This window comes from Manihot esculenta, chromosome 11, assembly GCF_001659605.2.
Source record: "Manihot esculenta cultivar AM560-2 chromosome 11, M.esculenta_v8, whole genome shotgun sequence".
NCBI classification, from domain to species: domain Eukaryota; kingdom Viridiplantae; phylum Streptophyta; class Magnoliopsida; order Malpighiales; family Euphorbiaceae; genus Manihot; species Manihot esculenta.
This window is the reverse complement of record NC_035171.2, coordinates 28,230,039-28,243,112: the sequence shown is the minus strand read 5'-3', so window position 1 is coordinate 28,243,112 and position 13,074 is coordinate 28,230,039. Positions and strand designations below refer to the sequence as shown.

Genomic DNA, 13,074 nt, shown 5'->3' with positions numbered 1-13,074 from the left:
TTTAATAATACTAATAATTTTATAAATAGTTTTACAAAAAATAAATAATAAATTATTTTATAAAATATATAATATTATAATAAAAAAATTATTATTTAAGGTCCGTAATTTTAAAAAATTCATTATTTAGTCTAATAATTTTAAAATTTTAAAAAATTTATTAATTAATTTTTTTCTATAAAAAAATATTATTTAATTTATGTGATACAGAAAAACTACCGCGTAGTCTCATGGATCAAGAAACAAATTAAACCAACTGTGCTCCACCTGCCGGTAAGAAGCATAATAAAAGAAACATTAGGTATCAAATTTGTATTGCATATTTAACCACACATGCACAAGCATGGATTACTTCTTAATCAATAATAATAAATAATAATAACAATAATAAAAGAAATAAGGCAATTTATCCAAAAAATTTACACTAACCACTATTAGAACAGTTACCACTAAAACAAACACAATTTAATTAACCGAATATAAAATCTTCAAGAGCTTTATATCCTCAATCCTCAATATTTGCTGGTCGCTTGACTTATTGAGGAATTGCTATTCTCCTGGAAAAGGAAAGAAATTAGTAAGATTGAACAATAGGTCCCCAAAATTGAGGAAAAATTATATCATTTAAAAAAAGATATATCAGAAAATCATAAATTAATTTTATTAGCTAGTTTGAAAAATTAAACAAGCTTTAGACAATTGCACTTGCCTCTTTTACCCATATATTCGAACTCCCAAGAAATTACTTCTAATTAAATGCAATTCTTTAACAACATCCCTCATCTTCATTCTCTCGTTGGGTGATTCCATTGAGCAAGCTACACCAACTTTGAATATTGAAAGCAGACAATCTTTCTCTTTTGCAATGCTCGACTCTGCTTCTACATGTATTTCTATTTGCTCATCTATTTCAGTATTTGATGCTGGTGTTTCTTTCATTTCTCTTGAGAGAATAATTGGGTTTGTAATCTGCATAAGTCTTTCTGGCAACGCATCTTTCACGAAGTTGTGCAGATTTAATTGATCTTCAAATATTTTATCAGTTGGCTTTTTTCCTGAGAAAATCTCCAATACAAGGATCCCGTAACCATAAACATCTCCCTCTTTTGATGGAATGCCACCCATTCCATACTCTGCATTTTAGATAAGTAGAAAGTAATGAATAATGAGTATGCCTAAGATCAACAAATCTACCTAATACACTCATTCTGACAGGTAAAATTTCCTGTTAATGAAAAAGCCCCACAACACCAAGCAAAAAACAAGCACAAAAGTAAGAAATAACATGGTGAGAAAATTTTTTAACATACACTAAGTTGGACATCAATGTTCTGATACTCAAATGGCTGTTAATAACAAGCAATGAAGCAAAGAAAGTAAAATAGAAAAAACAAAATAATAAAAGAGTATATACGAATTGAAACGTTACCTGGAGGCATATAGCCAATAGTCCCTCTTATCCCAATTGAGCTCGTGTGAGTTTGTGATGCATCGTTGGTGTTCAACAAGAGCTTAGCCAAACCAAAATCACTTAAATGTGCAACCATGTCATCATCCAGTAGAACATTGCTGGGCTTCAAGTCGCAATGAATGACTGGAATGTCACAAAGGTCATGAACATAATGCAATGCCGACGCCACATCAATTGCAATATTCAATCTTTGAAGAAGGTCCAAGTTTCTTGACGGATAATTATCGTGGACATCTTGATACAACCACTTCTCCAAGCTTCCTTTACCCATGAATTCATAAACTAGAGCTTTGAACTCATTTTGCTTGTAATCAATGCTAGAGCAATATGTAAACAACCTAACTAGATTTCGATGCCTCATTGTCCTTAACACTTTGCACTCAGCCACGAAGCTTTTTGAAGCACCCTTAGTTCCAAGATTGAGAACCTTGATAGCCACCACTTTTTCCATTTGATTGAGAAATCCTCTATACACAAAACCAAAGCTACCAGATCCAAGTAAGTTGTCAGAAGAAAATCCACTTGTTGCATCATAAAGATCCTTATAAGATATCTTGACAAGGCGATCCATTTCATTGGCTGGAGGAAAAGCCTTCTTGTTTGATTCTCTCCTTCGATAGGCAAGCACGAAGGCTAACATCAACAAGACACTAAGAATCAGGCAAGGAATTATGATTGCTAACTTAATAGCAGAGGACTTTCCTTTCTTCATTGTGTTGGTAGAGCATGTTCGTTGATGGAGTTCTGGTATACCACCACAAAGCTTATTATTACCCATCAATGAAATTGCACTTGCATTTTTGAAAACTCCTTCAATTGGAATCTCACCCATAAGATCATTGAAAGAAAGATTTAAATACATGAGAAACTGTAAATTCTGCAGATCCTTTGGAATTTCACCAGTGAGATTGTTCTGTGAAAAATCTAACTTCTGGAGACCTTTTAAGGAAGCCATAGATGAAGGAATGATTCCTTGGAAAAAATTTCCTTGCATATAGAGAGATTCTAAAACTAAACAAGATCCAATCGTTCTTGGAATTCCTCCAGAAAGCATGTTTGCTGAGAAATCCAATGCATTTATATTTGTTAGCTTTCCCACGTCTGCATGTAGTTCGCCGGTGAGTGAATTATGTGACAAGCTTAAGTACTGAGATAAAGAAGGTAGATGGAAAACTTCCTTGGGTATAGAGCCAATGAGATTATTTTTTGAAATATCCAAATACTGCAAACTTTGGCAATTTCTTATACTTATTGGAATATTTCCTTCCAGATTATTTTGCGAGATAGAAAGTAGAGACAAATGGGTAAGATTACCTATAGATAATGGGATTTGACCTGACAGTCTATTTCCACCCAAATAAAGTCGTTGAAGCTTTGTTAGTTTTCCAATAGAAGGAGGGATGACTCCAGTGAAAAGATTATTACACAAGTTCAATAAAATTAAGTTGATGAGATTCTCTAACGCCCCGGGAATAATTCCTGTGATTTGATTACCTCCAAAATTCAGCTTGTCAAGTTGAATTGACAAGTTGGCTACAGAGCTAGGCAAAGCACCTCCAAAATTGTTTGAAGTGAGAGCCAGAAATTTCAGGTTGCTACAATTTTTCAGAGATGTTAAAAAGGCGAAATCACTTGTGGAATTATATCCTAGATTATTTGCTTGCACATTTAGTCGCCAAAGACTCTGTAAATTTCCCAGACAATTCGGTATTTGTCCCATAAAATTGTTTCCCGAAAGCTCAAGCACCATCAGTTGAGAAGCATTGCAAAAGGAATTTGGAATTGACCCAGAAAAATAACTATCTCCAATAGAAATTCGCTGGAGATTTGGTAGAGTAATCCCTATGTTGGTTGGCAGGCTCCCATTAAGCTTGTTCTTACCAAGGGACAAGGTATTAAGAGATGAGATATTAAAAATGGATGAAGGAAGTATACCTTTTAGATTATTGGCAGCAAAACCTAAAAATCTCAGGCCTGTTAATTGACCCAGTTCATTTGGAATATTCCCCTCCAACTTCATCATTCCTGCAGAAAGGAAAGTAAGCGATGAAAGATTCCCAAGAGAAGGTGGTATTTTTCCCTGCAGATTATTTGCACTAATCTGAAGCACTTCAAGCTTTATCATAGAACCAAGTTCTACAGGGATTTTTCCAATAAGATTATTCCATGACAGCTCGATTATCCTTAGGTTGAAACAACGAGTCAAGTTGATTGGAATTTCACCTTTGACTGTATTATTGTTGAGAGAGATTTGATACAATCGAAATAAATTACCGACTTCGGATGGAATTTCACCATTGAAACTATTGTTTTGAAGGTTGAGTACTCTCAGAAAACTCAAATTGCCAATATATGGCGATATGGATCCAATCAAATTATAGCCTTTTAACACTAATGAAGTGACTCTATAATGGCGGCCACTGCAAGTGATTCCATGCCATTGGCAAAAAGGGAGAGAGTGATTCCATGAGTTGAAGACTTGATGGGGATCACTAGATATCCCTTCTTTGAATTTGAGCAAAGCAAGCTGATCAGTCTCATTTGACGAAGAACAGGCATGCATGAATTGGAGATTTAAAGTGAGGAAAATAACAAGTTGAAGATAAACAAGAAAAAGCTCACAAGTTTTCATTTTGGTTTGGTGTGTCTAGTGAGAGGCTGGTGGGAGAATTACTTGGCAGTTGGCAATTGTTATTAATTGTGATGAATAAATAAGGAATGCAGGAGTTGACTTACAATGGACGAAATAGTAAGGGAAAATGAAAGAAGGAAATATCTCATATATATTTTGCATAATTCTCCAAGTGTTTGAAGAAATTTCAAACTTCTCCGGTGTTGGACAGAAGGGAAGGGAATTGGCAAGAAATTGCCAAGGTACTCACTTTCAAAGAAAGTGGCAGAGGTGAAAGAGAAATGTGAAAAAAAAAAAAAAGAATCAAAATTATTTGTTCCTTGGTTGGGCTATATTAAATAAACTTATTAATAAGTAAATCTTTATGTTTTTAAAAATTTATTAAAATTTTTTTATTTTTTTATTTCTATTAACGAAATAACATTTTCGTTATCTTTTCCATTTCTTCATTTTTTTCATTAAAAGTAGATCAATAATAATAAAAAAAAATTTTAAAATTCAATTTTACTCTCAATAAATCTTCTTATTTAATATTTAATATTATCATTATTAATAAATTAATCTTCATATTTTCAGAAATATATTAAAACGTTCTTTTTTTTTTATCAACGAAATAATCTCTCTTCTCCCTCTCCCTCTCTCCTCCCTCTCTCTGCAAAGAATAAGAAAAAATAAGAATCATTTATTTTTTTTATTATATTTTTAATAGCAGAAATATACGAAATTGAGAAGAAAGACTTTCATTGATGCCAAAAAAAATATTAGAGTTTTAATAAAATTTTTAAAATTTAAAGATTAATTAGTTAATAATTGTAATATTTAAAAATTATATATATATATATATATATATATATATATATATATATATATATATATATATATATTTTTTTTTTTTAATAAAATGGATCAATGTAAACACTCAGCACCACCCTAAGATATGAGGGCGTCGACCTCAAGGACCGCGAGAGAGGACCAAGCTCAAGCCTTATTGATGCCTTTGGATTTCATGAAGCTTCCGTGTATTATGCGGAAATTCAAGGATGGTTATTACCCAGCAGCTTTTAATTTTCTTTTCCATTTTAGAATAAACTTATATAAAGGGGAGAAAAAAAAAAGTAAAATAAGAGGAGAGAGAGTCTATGTATGTTTCATGTATGCAATAAAAAAAAATTAAAAAGCAATAAAAATCAAAATACAGGAATTAATTAATATAATTTTTTTAAAATTAAAAATTAAATAGTCACCTAGTAAATAAAAGTCAAAATTAAATGTGGCAGGTTAGACTTGACGCATTCAATGCAGCCAACTCCATTCCAAAAAGATGGCGTGGCTTAATCAAGGCAATATTTGGACCCACATAAATGACTTTTGAACTTAGATGCTTGCCATTCTAAAATAGTAGTTGACTCCTATCTTTGGAAAAAAAAAAAAAAAATCTCTCAATGCGAAGTAAAGACTCCAACATAAATAGTTCAAGTGATTAAATAATTTTAATTATTAAACTAAATTAAATGAGACAAAATTATGATGAAAGCTAGATATATAGGTTATTTTATTATTTATCAATTGAAAGCGTGCAAAATAAATATAAAATTATAATATTATTATAAATATACCATTAATAGTATATTTTATATGCCGTTAAAAATTAAAATGTATTATTAATGAAAATTATCAGCATACATATAATGATACATTATATGTATAAACTCGTTAATTTAAAGTTTTTGAAGTTTTGCTATAAAAAAATGAAATAGCCTTTAAATTTTTTGTTATTAAATGGTAAAAATTGATCGTTATTCGTAAATATTGATCAATCGGTGACTATAAAAGAATGGTCGGTGTTTGGCTTGTCCCTAATTATTTAGCGACCAAATTTATTTTGATTGTTATTTAATGATCAATTAGCGACCAAATATTGATCGCTAATTGAGTGACTAAATAAAGTTGACAACTAAAAATTTGGTTATTAAGTTCGTCGCAACTGGATCGTTGACTAGTGAGCACAAATTAGTCACTATTTAATCGCTAATTGGTAGCTATTTAGTTACTATGTCGTTTCTAATTGATAGTAAAATGAAAGAAAATTTTAATTGTCATTTATAATTTGGTCGTTAAATTGGTCATAAAATTATAGTTGATTGGTCGCTAATGGCTCCATCTAAAGCTAATTTGTCTCTTTTTTTATTATTACTGTATTCCTAAACCTGTTGTGATGATCTGAGATCCAGAGAAAATAGGGTTTTTACAATGGGCTCTCTAAAACTTAGAAAAAGCTTAAACATGGAGAAGTGTATTTCTCCTTTTATATGTTTCCTTTTGTCTGCTAGTGACGTGCCAACAGAACGAGTATCATTAGACCACTTGTCCCTGCTACGCTGATACGGACGTACGAGGGAATCAGATCTCTGCCCCATACGTAACGGCCTCTGATCCTCTCTGTGCGCGTGTAGGCGGGTCTACGAGGCAGATGGATGAATCATTCTTCGGGTTCCGGGCTGGGCCGGAGGATAGGAACAAAGCTGGGCCCAAATGGGATCGGCCCAAGGTGCAGTGAAGACGAGGCCGGCCTGGTGGAGAAAGCCAGATGAAGCCCGGTTGTGAGGCTGAGCGGAATGGACCCAGTTCGCGTGAGTGGCTTGAGGATTTCTAAGTAGTGGGCTATTTTTATGGGCTTGGCCCTAGACTGGGGTGAGGTGAGCCCAGGAGTCATCAATTGCCCCTTTACCTTCTCGGCAGTTATTGCCCCAACTGTCGAGAGGGTAAACCCCTAGAATCATTATGACCGCGCCTGTTTGTATTCAGCTTGCCCTTTCATCTTATTGTGACTTGTAGCTTTAAATCTTCTCTATCTTTTTTTCTATTTTTAGCTTTCCTCTGCTCTTTGTGCACACTGTTATCTTCACTTTCCTGCTTTTATCTTCCCAGTATGCTTTATTTCCTTTCTGGTGAATAGCCTTTAAGGATTCTGATGCCGCTAGCCTAGGGTATAAAGTCGCCCTGTTTCACATTAAAAGCTCAACCTCTGGCTATATATTACTAACATTTCCTTCTCATCCTTGGGATCCTTAACGGAACAGCAAGATCTCTTTTTTCGATCTTCCTTCCTCTTGTTCAACCAATCTCCCGAAAGATGCAGGTTTAGTTTTCTTTGTTGTGTGGAAGGGGTATAGTTTGCCCTTCCCCTGCTCCAGCTCGGGCTTCCATGCCGAGCTCTCGAGGCTCCGAATCTTCAAGGTTGTACATCAGTGTCAAGTCAGTCTCAGCCGCTCTAATTGTTCGAACTCTCAGGTCCTCTCGGATTTTGAGATCAATCGAGGACTTTAGGTCAACAGGAACAAAGCCTGCCCCACCTCCTGATGATGCCTTTCCACATATGTTTCAGGATATTGAAAGTTTAACCTACAAGCATATAAGTAATGACAATGCATTAGGGTCTTCGTTTGAATTAGGAAGCAGGGGTAATCTGCTAAAATTAGTCCAACATAGTATGTGTGTAGGTTCGCAATTTTCACTTGTTCCATTGCTCTTCAGAATGCCTCGCTGGTTTTCCTGGGTGTGCACGAGTGTATCGTGCATCACATTTGGGCGTAGGCTTGCAACATTCACTTGTTCCATTGCTCTTCAGAATGCCTACCTATGACGGGACAGTGAGGGATGCTTATGGGGATCGACTTGTTCAGTTCCCCTATAATAACGAGACAGAGCTCAGCCGGCCTGTGAAGCTCATCTTCCGAACTATGAGAATTCTTTTGAATCGAAAGTTAAGATGATGGGGTAGATGACAGTGATGTAACATAGATGATGATGTATCTGGGCATGTAAATCCTTTAGGGATGGCTTTTTATCCTGTAATGTAGGTATCTATGACATGCTGTAATGTGCTTTTCTTTTAATGAAATTTTTGTTTTTCATTCATACTCGAGCTGTTCTTTCCTTATTATGAGCGAAGTATTTAGATCGCGTGGTTCGTAGTTTTGCTGAGGGATCTACTGTATCGTTTTTTCCTTCTCGTCTTCTAGCCGATCCGAACTAGAGTTTTACTTAGCTTACTCTTTCCGAGCTGGACTAACCGTACTCGCAAGCTTTGTTTTTAACCGGTGAGCTGAGCTCTTGACCTTTTTAGGTGATGAGCAGGTCTGGTCTTTATCACTGGGTGAGAGGTCCAAGTGGAGCCCGGTTTTAAGGTTTGGGCAAGTTGGGTTTGTTTTAGGCAGATAGCATATGGGCTTTCGAATGGTGGGCTATTGCCGTGGGCCCAACCCTTGACAAGGGTGGCGAAGTCCAGCGGTCGTCAGTTGCCCCTTTACCTTCTCGTCAGTTATTGTCCAACTGATGAGGGGGTAAACTTCGAGAGTAATTAATGACCGCGCCGCTCCAAGACAAAATTGTTCAGAGCGACACTTCGTCTCATTATTGCCTTTCATTTCGAATTCTCTCTGTCTCCTGAAGAAACTTGTTCTCGTCTGCTCTCTGTTTTCCTTCGACTTCTTCTGCTTTCTCAACCTTATTGCATTTCAGGTACGCTCTCTTACTCTTCCATGGAGGGTTCTAGGCTTCCCGATGTTGCTAATCTCGAGTCGCACATTACTCCTTCTTCATAACCAAGTATATTTCTCGGAGTTATTTAGACACTCCACTTTACCTTATTCGAGCTCCTCTCCAGAATGAAAGGATAGTTCTTCCAAACCCTTCCCCTCCTGGTTTGATAGATCCCCAAAGGGGTCGTTGCATAGTCTTCTTTCTTAAACAGAGGGATTTCGGTCTAACCTTCCCTTTTACCCCTTTCTTCATCGAGGTTTTCCGATACTTTGGGATAACCCCTCGGATGTTGTCCCCAAATTCAATTTTGTTCATGTGTTGTTTTGAATCTATCTGCTTGAGTTGGGGTTTTACACCCACGGCGTGTTTATTCGTCACCTTCTTCCGCCTCGTTAGGGCGATGCAGAATTTTTACTATTTTTCCCCCCGTGGTGGATTGTCTCTTTTCACGGGCTACAAGGACTCAATAAAGGGATGGGTAGAGAATTTCCTTGTGGTGGAGTTGAGAAAAGAGATCGACTTATCGTGGGGAGTGGGGCTAGACTGGGAGGATGTCCCCCCGGGCATCAACGACCTGCCCCAACTAAGCCTCACCGAGTAGGTGGGGTATCTTCGACTGACTTCTGTTGACAAGAAGTATGACGTCGAGAAGTGTATGTTCGTGTCTAATCTTAGGGATATCCGGGACACGGGTATAGTGCCTTGCTTAGCAATTATACTTTTCCTCGTGAGTGATATTAGAAAGTATGCTAACTCTTTCTGGTTTTGTGCTTTTTGGCAGCTTCCAACATTAAAATGGATGAGATCAGGCCCCCGAAGAATTTAGTTCTGTCCCGGGAGAGTATGCACACCGCCTTAGATGCCCTTCGGGCTGGACGCCGCGTGTCTGAGGTCGCTGTAGAAGTGGCTCAGACTGTTTCTGCTAAGAAGGTTAGCCGGCCTCTTGCTAGAGCTTCTTCTAGGGCTCCTAGACCGAGCTCCCACGGCGCCAGATCCTCTCGGCCATCCAGTCGCGGGAGGTCGACCTCTACTTTGAGACCTGTTCAGGAGGCTAAGTCTGATCAGGGTTCTATAGAGAATGTGCTGGAAACTTCTCTGATTGTTGTGGAGCAAGCAGGGGGCATTGAGCAAGCGAAGTCGGATCTTGCTCTCCCTCCTGAAGGGGTTTCAAGAGGGGAGCTTGAGTCCCCCGCTATTGAAGAGGAGGCTCCTGGGAGGGGGATGGAGGTCATCCTTGTGGAGGACGATGTCCCGGAGGCTCCTACCAGGGATGCCCCTGAAGAGGGGGGGTCTGACCGTGCCAAGGATGAGGATGTCATAGAGAAGGTAGGGGACAAACGTCCTGCCCCCCTCGAGATGCCAGCCCCAACTCCAGCTCGGAAGAAGTCCAAAGCTTCCAAGGGATCAGCTCCAGCTCTCCCTCCTATTGGAAAGGAGAAGGGGGTCCCCGTGATACCACTGCACCGCTCCTGACAACGACATTCTAAACGCAGAGGACATCACTCATCAGTCCCCAGCGAGTGTGGTTGCTGAGATTGTCAAGGAACGGATGTTCGGTGGCGTCTTAGAGGCTTCGGATCCACGCTTGCTTGCTCTTACTCGTCTCTTAGCCAGCTCTACTAGGGAGCAAGCAGCGTTCCGTTCCCGACCCCGTGGGGAGCTCGGAGACACAATCAGGGAGATGCTTTTGATGGTAAGCTAGGCTACCTCCTTTATTTTCATTCTGGTTTTCTTTGTTTTAACCGTTTTTCCTTTGTATTAGGTGATGGGTCTCTTTATGGAGGTGGATGCCCACGACCACTCTCTCCGGGAATCTGTGGATCGCCAGATTGAGGAGGCGCGTCTGGAGGAGAATTCATCTGCGACTAGTGATGCTAGGGGCAACCTCACAGCAGCTCAAGCTCATACCCAGTCCCTCCAGGCGGAGCTGCATTCTGCATTGGAGGCCCTCAAAAGAGCTGACGAGAGGACGGCTGAGGCACAAGAGCACACCAAGTCCCTGGAAGCAGAGTTGTATCATACTCGCAGGGTTCTTAAGGAGTCTGATGAGAGGGCGGCTGCGGCAGAGGTTCGAAGTGCAGAAGTTTTGAGGCAGCTGTCCTCCATGGTGGAGACCCTTCATGAGAGGGATGAGGCTATAAGCCAGAAGGAGGAGGTCGAGCGCCAGCATGAGGCCCTGAAGGCTAATTTAGAAGGACTTTAGGTTTAGCTGGAGAGGGCGAATATTCAAAAAGAGAGGGCCCTGGCTTGGGTGGAGGTCCTTGAGCAGGAGCTGAGCACGAGTTCTGAACGTATCAGAGACCTGGCTTCATCGGCAGAGGAGTCTATACTTCGTAATCAACAACTCAGCCATGAAGTCAGGACTTTAGAACGTAAATGTTCGGCCCTGCTTGAGGCGGCTAGTCATGCTGAGGACAAGATCCAGCTGGAGTGCGAGAAGCGTCTGGGGGAGTATCAAGAGTCGGATGAGCTGAAAAGAAAGATTGAGCAGGCCTGTGAAGCTCACCTCCAAGACTATAAGGATTCCCCTGAATTGAAGACGATTATAGCTGAGGCCTGTGAGTCACATCTGGCGGAGTATAAAGCCTCTGCGGAGATGAAGGTTGCTATTTGGCAGAAAGCCTTCCGCATGTATAGGACTGGCTACAATCGGGGTTTAAGAGAAGCAAGATATGCTCCTGATACTCCTCTGGCAGAACTTTGAGCTGCCGAAGTGGATTCTGATGGTGAAAATGTTCTATATGGGGAAGATGATTTCCCCTTGCCTAGAGGAACCTCTCGCGCTGCAGCTGGGTCTTCTGTGGAGGAATCCGAGCTGGATGGGGAAGACATGGAGGCCCTCAGAACTGAAGGAGAAGACCCTGAGCCTGAAGGGGGAGGCCTCGACCTCGGGCTGGAGGTTGTGCCTGTTGTTGGTGTTGAGGGATCTGAGTTGGAGGGCGTCAGATCTCCTCTAGATACAAATGTAAATAAAGATAATGTAGGCGATAATATTCTTAGAAATGTAAGTCCCTTAAGGACTGTTTTTCCTTCGTCCTCATCAGATGAGTAGGTTGTAATATCTTTTTTTCTTTAATGAATTTTTGCTTGCATTTACTTTGCTTGTTGTTTTAGCCTCATTGGACCACTTATTCTGTTAAATAGTCTGACTTGTTTAAATTTTAAAGATTTTGACAAAAAATGCCTAAGCTGTGCTTAATAAACTTTGTAAAGAATTTAGTCTTATCAGAGCATGTTCTTTTCACAAGGCGTTTTTATCAGTAAGCTCTTTCCGAGCTGAGCTAGCTGCCCTCGTGAGTTCTGCTTTGTTACTTTATTAATGTGAGCTCGGGCGCATTGCCTTTGCTGAGTGATAGTAAGTCAGATCATGTACCTGTCTCGATGATGAGCAGGGCTCGTCTTTCTGCCTTTGGTTCTATCTCTACAAGGGCTGGAGCCGAGGTTTTATTTGCTTCGTGTCATTAGATTTTCTTCGGATTGCCCCTTTACTTCCTCAGTACTTATTTCATGAATAGTGAGGGAGTAAATCCCTGTACTTTATTTATACTTCCTATATGTTCCTGCATTTATGGGCCTTTTTATAGAGGGAGCTCGATTTTCTGTTGTTTCCTCTATTCTTGGCTTTATTTTACCTGAGTGTTGCGGGTTGCGAGTCTATCCGAGCTGGGAGCTCGGCTCTTTGCTTCTTTGCTTAGGCTTTTATACCCACAGTCTGTAACGCTTCTGGTACCTTTGAGTATTTTTCGGGCTCTAGGTTAGCTAGTCCAGCGCCAGTGGTCAATTCGCGAGGTTGGTGTCGTACCGAGCTCACTTTTTAAGGTCAGCTTGGGGCTGTGGCGCTTTTGGATATTGTGCCCCGAGCTCCTTCGAGAGGTCGAAATCTTGTTTTTCATCGGTAGCTTAGGACTCGTCTTTCGTGTGAGGTCGGAACTATATTTTTAGGAGTTGTTTCTGCATATGATATTGGAAATTTTTGATCCGGGAGGTCCTTAAGGCCTTCTCCGATCATTTTGTGTTTTCCCGAGAGTTCTAGGGGATCCCGGTCTTCTTTGTTTTCCCGGGAGTTCTTAGGAGATCCCGGTCTTCTTTGTTTTCCCGGGAGTTCTTAGGGGATCCCGGTCTTCATGCTCCGGGAGGTCTTTAAGATCCTCACCGGCCTTTTTTGTTTTGTTTTCCCGGGAGTTCTTGGGGGATCCCGGTCTTCATGCTCCGGGAGGTCTTTAAGATCCTCACCGACCGTTTTTTGTTTTGTTTTCCCAGGAGTTCTTAGGGGATCCCGGTCTTCTTTGTTTTCCTGGGAGTTCTTGGGGGATCCCGGTCTTCATGCTCCGGGAGGTCTTTAAGATCCTCACCGGCCGTTTTTTGTTTTGTTTTCCCGGGAGTTCTTAGGGGATCCCGGTCTTCTTTGTTTTTCCTAGAGTTCTTGGGG

General features: G+C 39.9%; 1 protein-coding gene across 1 annotated transcript; it reads right to left on the bottom strand.

Moving 5' to 3' along the window:
• Positions 1–357: 357 nt before the first annotated feature.
• Positions 358–4,139, bottom strand: LOC110626042 (putative receptor-like protein kinase At3g47110). The gene is made up of 3 exons (XM_021771776.2): positions 1,430–4,139; positions 710–1,133; positions 358–557 (listed from the first exon to the last, which is right to left on the bottom strand). Exons 1-2 carry the CDS (start codon positions 4,101–4,103, stop codon positions 715–717), a joined length of 3,093 nt encoding a protein of 1,030 aa, XP_021627468.1. The 5' UTR covers positions 4,104–4,139; the 3' UTR covers positions 358–557; positions 710–714.
• Positions 4,140–13,074: the final 8,935 nt, after the last annotated feature.

Bases quoted from the DNA above. Each gene is read 5' to 3' on its own strand.
- LOC110626042 (XM_021771776.2), bottom strand. From the start codon at position 4,103: ATGAAAACTTGTGAGCTTTTTCTTGTTTATCTTCAACTTGTTATTTTC. The intron at 1,134-1,429 runs GTAACGTTTCAA...TCTAAAATGCAG, and splicing joins TATTGGCTATATGCCTCCAG to AGTATGGAATGGGTGGCATT.